Raw genomic sequence first — 13,630 nt, forward strand, 5'->3', positions numbered from 1 at the left:
TGGAATAAGGCTGTAACATACGAAAATGTCGACGTGCTGTGAATACTTTCCAGATGCTCTGTACTTCCGGAACCAAAATAGCTAAAAAGATTGTTGGGCACTGTTGCGCTCAATTACCCCACTCAAATACATAATACAAGAGATTAATCAATATATCCAGGATGTAATATTACATCTGCACAATGAAGCCAATGACCCGCTGAACTTGAACTAAGGTTCGTCCTAGTCAGATTGTGTAAATTGTATTGTGAATACTTAATTTCTGAAAAACACGCAATGCAGTATTCTGAAGTAGCTAAAAGACAGAAAATTAATAACAGTCTCTGAAGCATGAAGAATTCAGAAATTAAAAAGTAACTTATACGCTTATGTTGATTTTATGCTATTATTTCAGGAGTGCAGGTTTTCACAACAAAAACACTTATATTTTGCTGTCTGTTATATGTCTGTATATCAGTATTAAGACCAGAACTATAATTTTATAATATAATAACAAAATTTGGAAATAAAACGGTACAGTCAGAATTAGATTTGATATCCGATAAATTTGTTAACTGAGGATGAATTGAGAGTGATGTCACCGTTCACATACAGTGAAAGAGAGAACTGATCTCAAACCAGCAATCAAAGCAGATCATTCCCATGTCAAGACTGTAATGACTTCTCAAACTAACTGCAACTAGATGTCTGATCCAACTCCTCTTCTCGCAGCGTCAGCTTTATATCTAATCCGTCACCACATATGAACTTTTACCTGTACTTTGATATGTTAATTTAATATAGTCTTGATGAGAGTGTCTCTTACAAGTGTTTCTGTGTGTGTTTGGACAGTACATCTCTTCTTGTGTTTTAACTTGTATGATGATGGTTTGTGTTGTTGTCTCTGCAGAAAGAGCGTTGTATTGTTTTGAGTGTGCGTTTCACCCTGTGTTCAGCCTGACGTCAGGAACCAGTCGACTGGATTACAGGAGACCAGAGAACAGGTGACACTCATTGCTCATCATCAGATGAAGTCTGAACACAAACAGCCCTGTCACATTATTACACTGAACACGAAAGTTGACTTGGATGCTTGGATCCTCTCAGATGAAGGAATGCTTGTGTGCATACGCAAAACAAGTGAAAATTAAAACAAAATATGTATTAGAATGGTTAGTTAGGGCTGTCTTTTGTTGAAAGGGGTTATGACACGAGTCAAGTGATTTTTATTTGTATAGTGCTTTTCACAACACACAATTTCAAAGCAGCTTTATAGAAAATCATGCTTTAACAGAAAATGAAACTGTAATATCTATGGAGTTATCTAGAGATGTAGTTTGATTAAATACAATTGTAAATTCTGTATAAATTTTTTATAAATAAATAATAATTGTATTTAGAACCACAGTGAGCAAGCTGAAGGAGACTATGGCAAGGAACACTCCATAAGATGTTTGTTAATGGAGAAAAATTACCTTGGGAGAAACCAGACGTGTGGGCCAGTTCCCAGACTAAACAACATGAATATAATATCAATATTAGTTATTTATGTGCAGTGTAAGTCATGGTTTAAAATTAGTAAATTAAGTTTTAAGGGCCAGTGTTTAAACAAAGATTTTGTATGAACTGTAAGATTAATGATTTATGACTTTGAAGTTCATCCTGGATTAACTGCAGAAGTTCACATAGATGCATTGTCCTTTGTTAGTTGGTTGATGAAGGCTTTTGTTGGCCAGTAATTGATAGTCTGTGTATTCCATTTTAAGAGTGTAGTTCATCATTAGACCAAGGTGATGCAGGCAGAGATCAGTGAGGTGCATCACAGTTCAACCGGCAGGTCATTTCGGTGAGGTCTCCTAAGGTTCAGGGAGTGGCATATGAAGTATCCAATGTCTTTGGTTGGAGTTGGCATCAGTTCATCCTCTGAAGTCCATCGTAATAGACTGAAGTGATGTCTGGCTAGCACCAGCTGCATTTTGTCATCATTGCTCAGAGACACATGGCAGTGGAGTCCGACACCAAGCAAGAACGGATCTGGATCTGGCTAGCTCTGGTAAACAAATACAATAATATTGGCATAGATGCCATTCAATTTTATCATGATAAATGTTTATGGTTCTGGCAGACCTAAATAAAGCAGCCTAATTGTAAGTTGATTTATAAATTAGGTGTATGCCTGGCTAAAGACACTTAGGTTGAAGTCATTTAAACACATTTTTTAACCACTCTGCAGATTTCTTATTAGCAAACTATAGTTTTGGCAAGTCGTTTAGTATATCCACTTTTTGCATGACACAAGTCATTTTCCAACAAAGATTGTTTCACTTTTAATTGACTATCACAATTCCAGTGAGTCAGAAGTTCATGGTACATATACTAAGTTAACTGTGCCTATAAGCAGCTTGGACAATTGCAGAAAATGATGTCAAGCCTTTAGACAATTAGCCAATTAGCTTCTGTTAGGCTAATTGGAGTCAATTTGAGGTGTACCTGTGAACTAACTTCAGTGCCTCTTTGTTTGACAACATGGGAAAATCAAAAGAAATCAGCCAAGACCTCAGAAAAAAAATTGTGGACCTCCACAAGTCTGTTTCATCCTTTGGAGCAATTTCCAAACGCCTGAAGGTACCACGTTCATCTGTACAAACAATAATACGCAAGTATAAACACCATGTGACCACACAGCCATCATACCGCTCAGGAAGGAGATGCATTCTGTCTCATAAAGATGAAGGTAGTTTGGTGCGAAAAGTGCAAATCAATCCCAGAACAACAGCATATAGGCTAGTGACAAATGGTCAAAAAGTGCTTTAGTTTTTGAGATACCCCTACCGGAGGTAGAACTAAACCCAACAATGTTTTTCATCATCTCTAAGGTTTCCCATACATGAAATGGATTCTTGGCTCAAAATATTTTACCGCTAAGATTGTTAAATTAACAAATATTCTTATAAACCCCAAAACCAAAAAAGGACTGAAATACAGCCTGTCCGTATGGGAGTTAAGGCATATAAACTAGTGCAGATCAAACACACAAGCTCTAAGAGCTTTGAAACTTGGCATGTTTGTAGTCAGGAAGTTGCTTTAACTACTAGAAAAGACTGAATGTGAATATCTTGATGTATGGAATAAATAGAGACATAGAGACATACCTAAAATAAGCGGACATGCACAAATTGAATATCTATGCAGAATGTTTTAATTTACTTTATGGTTGCTTTGCCAGGGATTATCATAGAAACACATATGATAGCTTGTTGGAAAGGTGGGGTTGTGCTGAATCCAGAAATACCAAATATGTAAATATAGCATGACAAATCAGAGTGTTCTGTTACTCAATGTATGAGGTGTACAAAATGAATGAAAACGAAACACTGACAAAATAGTCTCAAGTCCAAATCACATTATCAGTGGTGAGAAGAATGTTGAGAAATTCAAATATAAGATACATTTAATTATGAAACATTGCATATGGCACCTTGTACTATATGGAAACAAAGATTGAAATCGAAAGATAACACCTTACCATAGCACAAACAGGAGACCAGGAGTCAAGATTGCAGTTTGACCTTAATGAGCCTTTTAATAAAACTATAACTTAACTTCACAAAATACAAATTAAATTACTGTCTTAAATCAAACAAATGGCAATCAAACAAAACAAACACTCTGAGGGGGAATGACCCCTCTCAGGCTGTTTTTTTTTTTTTTGCAGCAACCATTTGGAACATGAACTGCTTTTACTTTGGTAGCCATTCTGTGGTCAGCCCCCCATGATGTTACAACTGCAACACACCACTGTCACTCATCCACATTGTCATCAGTGACAAAGTGGGTCATATTTGGACAGTCTGGGAAAGGGCAAGAGTAAAACTCTGTGCAAGTCAAGCCCACTGAAAGACACTGGCATTTGGTGGCATCGTTGCAGTTTCCGTCTTTACAGTAGAGGTGGGTGATGTCTCTAACTTCTTTAGGTGCTGGTGCCTTCTGGAACATCACAGGTTCAATGCACCCATCTTCTCGGAGCCTCCATCCTCTACCAACCGGGTTCCAGAGAAGAGGTTTGGCCAGGTGGCTGTGACGCCACACTGCTGTTTGGTACAAGGCTCTCAGCACATGTTGCTGGAAGGCATCTTCTGTTGGAGGTAGATTTGCTGCTGACAAATCTGTGGTAGATGCTAGTGTGTACCTCAGCTCATCCAGGTTGGTGAAAGGATGCCCATCCATCTTTTTCTTTTGGCCATACAGGAGGAGGGCATACCTTCTTGCCACAGGCAAAGTCACTTCCAGGCTACCAGAGAGTCCAAATTTGGTCATTTCCTGTAACTCACAAAATGGGTCTTCAGTCTTGTGAGGGCAGTGGCCTTCCCAATTCTGTACAAACTGCTTGTGGTGTCACAACCCGTGAGGGCGTGGCATGCAGGTAAAGACTCACAAAGCACTGCTCCAAGATTCTGAGCGATCAAACAGATAGGGACGAATCTTTCCTTAAGGCCATGTCCAGAGAGCATAAACACTGCTGAGGATCCAAACATCCCTTTGCTTGAATAGTACAGAAGCAAAACTAGTACATCTGTATCATCACATTTGACAATTAGACGAGAATGTGACTGTGCAAGGTGTATTGCATGTAACACCATCCTCGTGTCAGCCTCCTCCTGGTCACTGTAAAGATCTTTCAAGCAGTCAATGCCTGACTTGCTAACTCTCTTAACCTCCTGACCATTTTCAAAGCCACCTGCCAAGATGACATTGTTCTCTGAAGAAATTCTCGTTGGCCCAGTACTGGCGATGTAGGTGCTGACAAAGCTACATAGAGCAGCCTTGTTTCCGCTGATCCTGAGGTATTTTCTGTAGTTTGGAACACTTGTTTCTCCTGTGATGATATGTGTTCGTCTGCTGGTGTGAATGGTGCCTCTTCTTTGTCTTTCAAGATCTTTGACTGAGTGTTGGTGGTCATATCTATCAAACACTATAACGACACAGCTGTTACCTTCCTTTCCCATTAAAGTTGCAATCTTTTTCCAGACACACTCACCCAGGTCATTGAACGTTTGAAAGGCTGAATCATTGAGACTCTGTAGAAGAGCCATGCCATCAATGATATATGCTGATGGTTCTTTTATCATTTGGCAGCTGCTCTGATTCTTCAACAACAGCCTCGAGTTTCTTGGCCAGGTCAGCTTTTGTTGTCTTCCTCATGCTTCCATCCAGTCCATGTGAACCTTTCTAAATATGCTGACTCCAACTGATGTTTTCATGTCCTCGAAGGTTGCACACTGGTTTCTTTTCTCTGGCTTCCAGAAGCTCTTTGTTCTTTTTGATTTTGCCAGACTTTGTTCAATAAAGATGGCTGCTTTGCACCATCTTTGAGGAAGCTTGAGAGCTCTTTTGCAACTTTCTCAGATGCAACCTGACCACTTGCAATGTTGATCAGTTCCTCAGGAATGCTATCAAGATCAAAGGGATTCTGCCTCTGCTCCACAGCTTCCATTATCTTCTGTATGTCTCGGTCCATTCTGGATGCTCCATGCTCCTTGTGTGCTTTCGGGCTCTGATCATCAGTGTCACAAAGCTCTTTCATGGCATCAACATATGCTGTGGTCACATGTCTTGTCATCAACCATCTTGTGAGAGCTCCTTTTCGTAATGTGAAGCCAAAAACTCCACCCTGACTCTTGCCTTCTCGATTAATGGTTTGCTCCAGTGCCTGATCAGTAGCCACACAGTTGAAGCTTCGATGCTCAGACCGTCGAACAACAAACCCACCTTGCTGCATGAATGTGTATGCTTCTGGTTGTTCATGTTCAAGTGCTTTCATTTCTGCAACATAGACTGGCATGTACTTTCCATAATTGGTCCTGCCAGCAGCTCTGAACCAAGGCATCACTTCACACATGCAATTCAGGTGAAGTTGAAAGTCAGCTTCACGCTCCGAACGAAGAATCCTTAGCAATAGATCAGCACCACTGAGGAACATTAACCAGTATCCAAAGGTTGCTGATTGCTTAACTCCCTCATTTATGAACATCTGGATTCTCTTCTGGATCTCAGGAAGTTCAGTGTCCATCTCACTGATGAGCTGTTGAGCAGTGGCCTTGTCATTACCATGAAATGCATGCTGTACATCTTGTAGGATTTGCTCTTGTGCTTCAGTCATTGAACATTGGCCTTGTTTTTCAAGCCATGATTGCATGGCTTGCCAGAGAAGCCTGAACAGAGCCTCAGAGGCTAGCTTTATGCTTCTTACTCCTCTTGCCAGCTGTTTCCCTTGAAGCAACTGTTGAGCTGTTCCCTCTGCATACACATCTGACTCAGTTAGTATGTCAAAGAGTCCACCATCGCCATATAGCTTTCCAATGCTTGCTAGGTAAGCCATCGTGATATGCATACCTCCCAGTCTCATTGTGATCTTTCCTTGTAAGGGCGATGGTTTGCTCCACAAGATTTGTTGTGCTTTACTATAAATAGCAAGGTCTGCTGTTACAAGAATATGGTGCTGTCCCAGTTCTGCAGCAAGCTATACAAGTCGTATCATAGATGTGTAGATGGTGGACAATTCTGAGGGTGATTCTCTTATGAAGGGTAGGTAGAGTACACTGGCTACTGAACAAGCAGTGTCTGACGTGAAGGCATTAAATGCAGACCAAGCAGGGACATGCTGCTGTTTCTCAATTACATTTCGGGACAGCTTCCATACCAGATCTCTGTCTTCAGCTGCTTTAGAGATTGTTGTGTTTGTGTGCAGTAACTCAGGTTGGGCAAGTTCAGGTGGTTCGGGTCGCTTTGTAGATTTGATGTATCTGTAATCACAATTGAAATGAGAGGATAAGCTTATGATCATATGCATTGAATATCAAATCACTTCAAAACCTCACAACATACATTCATATTGAACATTACTTTGTATTAATCTTTAGCAGTTCATGTGACTAAGCGAATACCATAACAAAACAACATAAAAATAGATTTCAGAGAAAAAAGAATGGACAAAATGTACCTGTAAAGTTTATCTCCATTAATATCAAATGTGTTTATGGTGGTGAGGGACCTCTGTGGAACCCGTACTAGGCATGTATCTGCTGTGGAGACTTGGCCTCTCGTGAACACAACAGAGGCCATAGCATGAGTTGTACGCTTCCCATCCAGGGTGTCTTCATTTTGGTCAAAGTTGTCGATGGCTGCATCAACAATTCCATGTTCAGCGACTCCAGTGAGGCCAGTTGGGATGTAGACACCACTCTCTGTGCTTGATATCTGGTCTGCTGCCACAGATGTGAGGAAGTGCCTAACCTCTGTATAGGAAACACAGTGGCCCATTGCACTGATCTCATTGATGAGTGTCTTACTACCAAACTCATGATGTATCAAAATGGCAAGTCCCAGTGTGATTGGCGTATGGATGTGACAGCTCTGTCCAATGAGATAATGACAGATTGCGATAACACACAGATTGTCCTTTGAAGCTGGATCATCATCACATGTTTGGTAATCTCTGTGGGCATGTGAATCAACACACCAGTTGACAAAGTCATACAGGATGTTGGGTACATACTTGCTGCATTGGAGACGTGATAGACGGTCACTGCTGACATATGATTGACTGTCATGCTCTACTTGATCCATGCTATTCCTCAATATGTCTGCAGCCCTGTGTAATATTTGGATTTCGGACTCTGACTTGTCTGTGGAAGTGTTGTCTCAAAGTCTACTGTTATTTTTGTGAGTTTAGCAGCTTCCCTCAGTGCACAACCTATGGTCATACTATCTGAGCAGATCAGATCTGACTGTCCTGGATGTGGAACAAATACAAGCCTGTCTTTGTAATGCTGTATCAGCTTTTCCTTTAGTTTCCAGGATCTATATTTCTTGTGTTGAACTATGGACACACCTTCTTCCTCAGCAATGGTCTTTAGTAAGTTGTCATAGCTATCAGTCAAAGAGTTGAGAGTCCTCACTTTCTAATATTTGAACAATACTGTTTTATCAATGTCTTCAGTGAGCTTAATAAAGTCTTTGTCATAGACATTGGTCTGCTTTTCTGATTCTTTTCTTCGTCTGGCAGCTTCTATATTTCGTTCAGAGATGTAGTTTGCAAGGCACATTTTTATGGTATTTGGCATCATATGCAAAGAGATCTTGGCATGAAAGTATTCAAAGATGAACATCTTCATCAAGCCTTTCAGAAGCTGCCCGAAGGACCTTGTCTCTGGTACTTGTGCCTGTACCAGTCGAAATGGCTGTCAGAGGTTCTGGTCTAGAGCTGGCCTTCCTACAAATTAAACAATTTCTCCGTATTTTAAATGATGTTGTATCAGCCCTACTCAGCCTTCGTGGTGCAGATGCGCTTTCACTCGCAACATATTCAACTTGGTCTTACTGCAGTAATTCGCTCTACATGATACATGATATGAAACTTTGATTTTGGAGGAAAGTATGTCATCTGTATATGGAGCCAGAGTTTTATGGACATCATCTCTCTGCTGAGCAAGAGTGAGTATGCGTTGGAGGCCTTCTACTGTGGGGTTTTGAACATAGGGATCTTTTTTTTTGCCCTTTTCAAAATGTTTCCCACAAATTATACAAAGCTTTGGATCCAATGTCTGTAAGACATTCTCCATAATTCAAGAGACTAGTGAAAAGGAAAAATTATATACATTTCAGAATTTTCATTGAAATGCAAATCAAGTTGAATTACACATGCAGCAACATTAGTCAGAGGGCTAAGTAATTTCTTAAATAGCTTAGTTTCTACAACTAGCTATTTAGCTACTTGTATTAGGCTAGGTCAGCCTTTTCATATGACATAATATTTGTAATGATTTACCTGTCTGGTTAGGAAGATATCAATAAAGACAATTAAGTAGCTAGCTACAGCTGGATCCAACCATTAGCCTAACAGTAGTCAACTCACTAGACCACAATACGCTTATCAAATGAAAAATATCTACTATCTTATTCTTATCTAATAAAAGATCACACCAATGGGGTGAAGTAAGCAGTGTAGGCTCTACTGCCCACTGCTGGTCTTGACAGACAAAAGCTAACAATATTATTTTTCATTATTCAGTAATAACTTGACCAAAACAAAATTCAAGTGGATATACATATTTTAATAAAGGTGTTCCGTTCCAATGCTAACCTGAATCAATTGGATCTGTGTTTAATATGAATTGTAAAGTATAATGTGCCTTAAGAAATGTATGATAAATGTATCATAAATATAGATCAGCACGTACCTAATGTAACTTACTTTCAGTAACTTACTTCAGTAACACTGAATTTCTCAACATTCTTCTCACCACTGATAATGTGATTTGGACTTGAGACTATTTTGTCAGTGTTTCTTTTCATTCATTTTGTACACCTCATACATTGAGTAACAGAACACTCTGATTTGTCATGCTATATTTACATATTTGGTATTTCTGGATTCAGCACAACCCCACCTTTCCAACAAGCCATCATATGTGTTTCTATGATAATCCCTGGCAAAGCAACCATAAAGTAAATTAAAACATTCTGCATAGATATTTAATTTGTGCGTGTCCGCTTATTTTAGGTATGTGTTTATATGTCTCTATTTATTCCATACATCAAGATATTCACATCCAGTCTTTTCTAGTAGTTAAAGCAACTTCCTGACTACAAACATGCCAAGTTTTAAAGCTCTCAGAGCTTGTGTGTTTGATCTGCACTAGTTTATATGCCTTAACTCTCATACGGACAGGCTGTATTTCAGTCCTTTTTTGGTTTTGGGGTTTATAAGAATATTTGTTAATTTAACAATCTTAGCAGTAAAATATTTTGAGCCAAGAATCCATTTCATGTATGGGAGACCTTAGAGATGATGAAAAACATTGTTGGGTTTAGTTCTACCTCTGGTGGGGTATCTCAAAAATTCAGGGGCATTGTCACTAGCCTAATAGGACCTTGTCAAGATTCTGGAGGAAACGGGTAAACAAGTCCTATATCAACATGACTTGAAAGGCTTCTTAGCAAGGAAGCGTTCACTGCTCCAAAACCACCATAAAAAAAACAGACTACGTTTTTCAAGTGCACATGGGGACAAAGATCTTACTTTTTTGAAAAATGTCCTCCGGTCTGATGAAACAAAAATTTAACTGTTTGTCCATAATGACCATCGTTATGTTTGGAGGAAAAAGAGTGAGGCTTGCAAGCCAAAGAACACTATCCCAACCGTGAAGCATGGGGGTGGCCGCATGATGTTGTGAGGGTGCTTTGCTTTAGCAGGGACTGGTGCACTTCACAAAATAGATAGCATCATGAGGAAGGAAAATTATGTGGATATATTTAAGCAACATCGCATGAGGAAGGAAAAGGATGTGGATATATTGAAGCAACATCTCAAGACATCAGCCACAAAGATAAAGCTTGTTCGCAAATGGGTCTTCCAAATGGACAATGACCCCAAGCATGCCTCTAAAGATGTGGCAAAATGGCTTAAGGACAACAAAGTCAAGGTATTGGAGTGGTCATCACAAAGCCCTGACCTCAATCCGATAAAAATTTGTGGGTAGAACTGAAAAAGTGTGTGTGAGCATGGAGGCCTACAAAGCTGACTCCAGTTCTGTCTGGAGGAATTGACCAATATTCCAGCAACTTATTGTGAGAAGCTTGTGGAAGGCTACACAAAATGTTTGACCCAAGTTAAACAATTTAAAGGCAATGCTACCAAATATTAACAAAGTGTGTATGTAAACTTCTGACCCACTGGGAATGTGATGAAAGAAATAAGTTGAAATAAATCATTCTCTCTACTATTATTCTGACATTTCACATTCTTAATATAAAGTAGTGATCCTAACTTGCCTAAGACAGGGAAGGTTTTCTACTGATTAAATGTCAGGATTGTGAAAAACTGAGTTTAAATGTATTTGGCTAAGGTGTATGTAAACTTCTGGCTTCAACTGTAAATTAGTCTTTACTCTAGACTTAAACTGAGTGAGTGTGTCTGCATCCCGAACAGTGTTAGGGAGACTATTCCATTGGTTAGCTGCCAAAGAGGAAAAGGATCTTCCTCCTTTTGTGGATTTTGTTATTCTTGGAACTATTAGAATTTTGCAATTTGTAATGAACGTGATGGAATATGGCATAGTAGAAGGTCACTTAAGTACTGCAAAGCTATATCATTCAAAGCTTTGCACTAGGGATGCAACGATACCACTTTTTCTCTTCCGATTTAGGAAATCTCAGTATCGGCCGATCCGATACCTGTGTAATCAGTTTAGAATATTTTTACATTATTGTGTGGAAATAATTGGGGGTACTATTTAATATGTAACATAACACAAACTTCTAACTACACATTATTTCAATATAAATGTATAGCTTATTAAGAAAATTTTATTTTTAACTAGTTTACTGGATAATGTAGCAGCAAAATTACAGTAATTCCAGTATAAGTCATCAGCAGAAAATATATTTTTTTTTTTGCAAATATTTTTCAACTTGTATCTAGACTTTAACACAAGAAGCGCCGAGCCACTATAACCTACGAATAGTGCGAATTCAGAGGTCAGATGACCGGCTAGTCTTCTGCTACTGACACATAATTATCGCTAGATGGTACCTCTTGCTCGTAGCCAATGGATTTGTCTTAAAAATGTCACTGCGAGTTAGGCAGGAGTTGGCCTATAAATGCTTATAGACTGAATTTACGGTTGATCCAGATCCATTTTTGCTGGCAACATTGTCTTACAATTATTTTAGGATATGCTCCTATATTTAGTTTGTATAATTTCGTTCTCGTTTGGCATAAATTACATTGGGATTGAAGGCTTGTAACTGAAGCGCGAGTTTATGTTTATATTCATTTTTAGCAAAGGCGTGCTTTGTCTTGCTATAAAAATTATTATAATATAATCAATAATAATTGTAGTGTATATAGTATAAATAATAATAATTTTAATGCTGTTATTCGTAATTAAATCATTGAATTCTCGACATCTTAACATGTATTTGCATGGAAATAAGGTGAAATAAATGCTTTCATTTCCGTGCATGTGTTTACATGTGCTATTGAATCAGTAATTTGAACTGTGACTAAAAAAAAATTAAATAAAAAATTGTCCTTGACACCAGGACCTACCGTGGAGCTGATCTGCCCACTGACCATTGACTTGTCATCTGTAAGATGTGCCTGCCATTCTTCCACTCCGGTAGTGGGTGTAAACCCAGGACCCCTTTCAAACCCATAGTGGCCTGGTCTAGGCTAGCTGATGAAAGTTGCAAGCGAGAATTTCAGCATCGCTTGCAGCTGGGGTTGGCATCATCCCCCACTCCTCTGGATGTCGAGGGGAAATGGGCGAGGTTTAGGACTGTGGCTCATGTAACTGCAATGTCAGTTTTGGGCACATGGTCCAGACCTCCTCAGAAACCCTGGCTGGCTGAGAAAAATCGACAGGCCCACTCTCATCGTCTACAGCATCCCACGTCAGAGAATGAGGAGGCTTACCGCAGCCTTCGCTCAGAGGTTTGGAGAGCCGTGAGGCGCTGTAAGGATGGTTGGTGGTTGCGAGTTGCTGAGGAGATGGAGTCTGCCTCAGTGGCCCACGATCACAAATCGCTCTTTAATTCCATCAAAAAAGTTACTTACAGCGCCACACCTATTACCATCATTAGAGGAATGAACGGTGATCCAATATCCGACCCCCAGAAACAGGTTTGCAGATTTGCTGAGCATTTCTGTGAGGTCCTGCTCACAGAAAGGACCGCTCAGATTGTAATAACTATAGGGGCATCTCACTCCTCAGTGTGCCAGGAAAGGTCCTGGCAAGGATTATTCAACATCGCCTTGCCAGGCACGCTGAGGAGAAACTTGCGGAGCCCCAGTGTGGTTTCAGGAAGGGGCGTTCTTGCACAGATGCCATATTCTCTGTCTGTCTGCTACAGCAAAGGTGTAGGGAATTCCAACAAGACCTACATCTCTGCTTTATTGACCTGGTCAAGGCCTATGATACCATCAGTAGGCCTGGGCTCTGGGTTGTTCTTCGTGCTTTCGGAGTCCCAGACCTGCCGCTCGCGATCATTAAGGACCTTCATGATGGCGAGCGGGCCCGGGTAAAACTACGTGGTCGGGAGTCTGAGCCATTCCCTGTTCACCTTGGAGTGGGACAGGGATGTCCTCTGGCTCCCACATTATTTAATATCTATTTCGACCACGTGGTTCATGAAGCCTTTGGCTGTACTGGAGGAATTTCCATCTGGTACAGATATAATGGGAGGTTGATCGATGCCCGGGTGCGGTCAAGGGATGGCTCCCTATTGGTCAACCACATTATGTATGCTGATGATCTGGTGATTGCTGCTCACTCAGAGGAGGAATTGGGGGCGCTGCTGATGAACCTGGAGCTTGCCACTAAGAGATGGGGCCTTACCATCAGCCCAACCAAAACTAAGCACCTTCCTAGGTATTATGTACCATCGGACACTCCACCCCCACAGCTCCCAATTGGTGATGGGGCAGTTGTGAAGAGAGTGGAGTGTTTTCCATACCTGGGAAGTGTGCTTATGACCAGCTCCATTTTGACAGCAGACGTCTCACTCCGAATCATTCGAGCGGCATTATCTTTTCATCGGTTGCGTAACGCTGTGTGGAAGCTACCCGGTTTGTCGCTCCGCACAAAGC

At 40.3% G+C, this 13,630-nt stretch overlaps 1 protein-coding gene across 2 annotated transcripts in view; it reads left to right on the forward strand.

The window, feature by feature from the left end:
- tcf25 (transcription factor 25 (basic helix-loop-helix)) overlaps positions 1-13,630 on the forward strand; it is a 45,645-nt gene that overhangs the window by 12,739 nt on the left and 19,276 nt on the right. For both annotated transcript variants that reach the window (XM_052097696.1, XM_052097695.1), the window contains exon 9: positions 890-983. In XM_052097696.1, the coding sequence (XP_051953656.1) occupies positions 890-983 (94 nt within the window). The remainder of the gene's footprint in view (positions 1-889; positions 984-13,630) is intronic.

The sequence above is a fragment of the Xyrauchen texanus genome, chromosome 29 (genome assembly GCF_025860055.1).
Source record: "Xyrauchen texanus isolate HMW12.3.18 chromosome 29, RBS_HiC_50CHRs, whole genome shotgun sequence".
NCBI lineage: Eukaryota > Metazoa > Chordata > Actinopteri > Cypriniformes > Catostomidae > Xyrauchen > Xyrauchen texanus.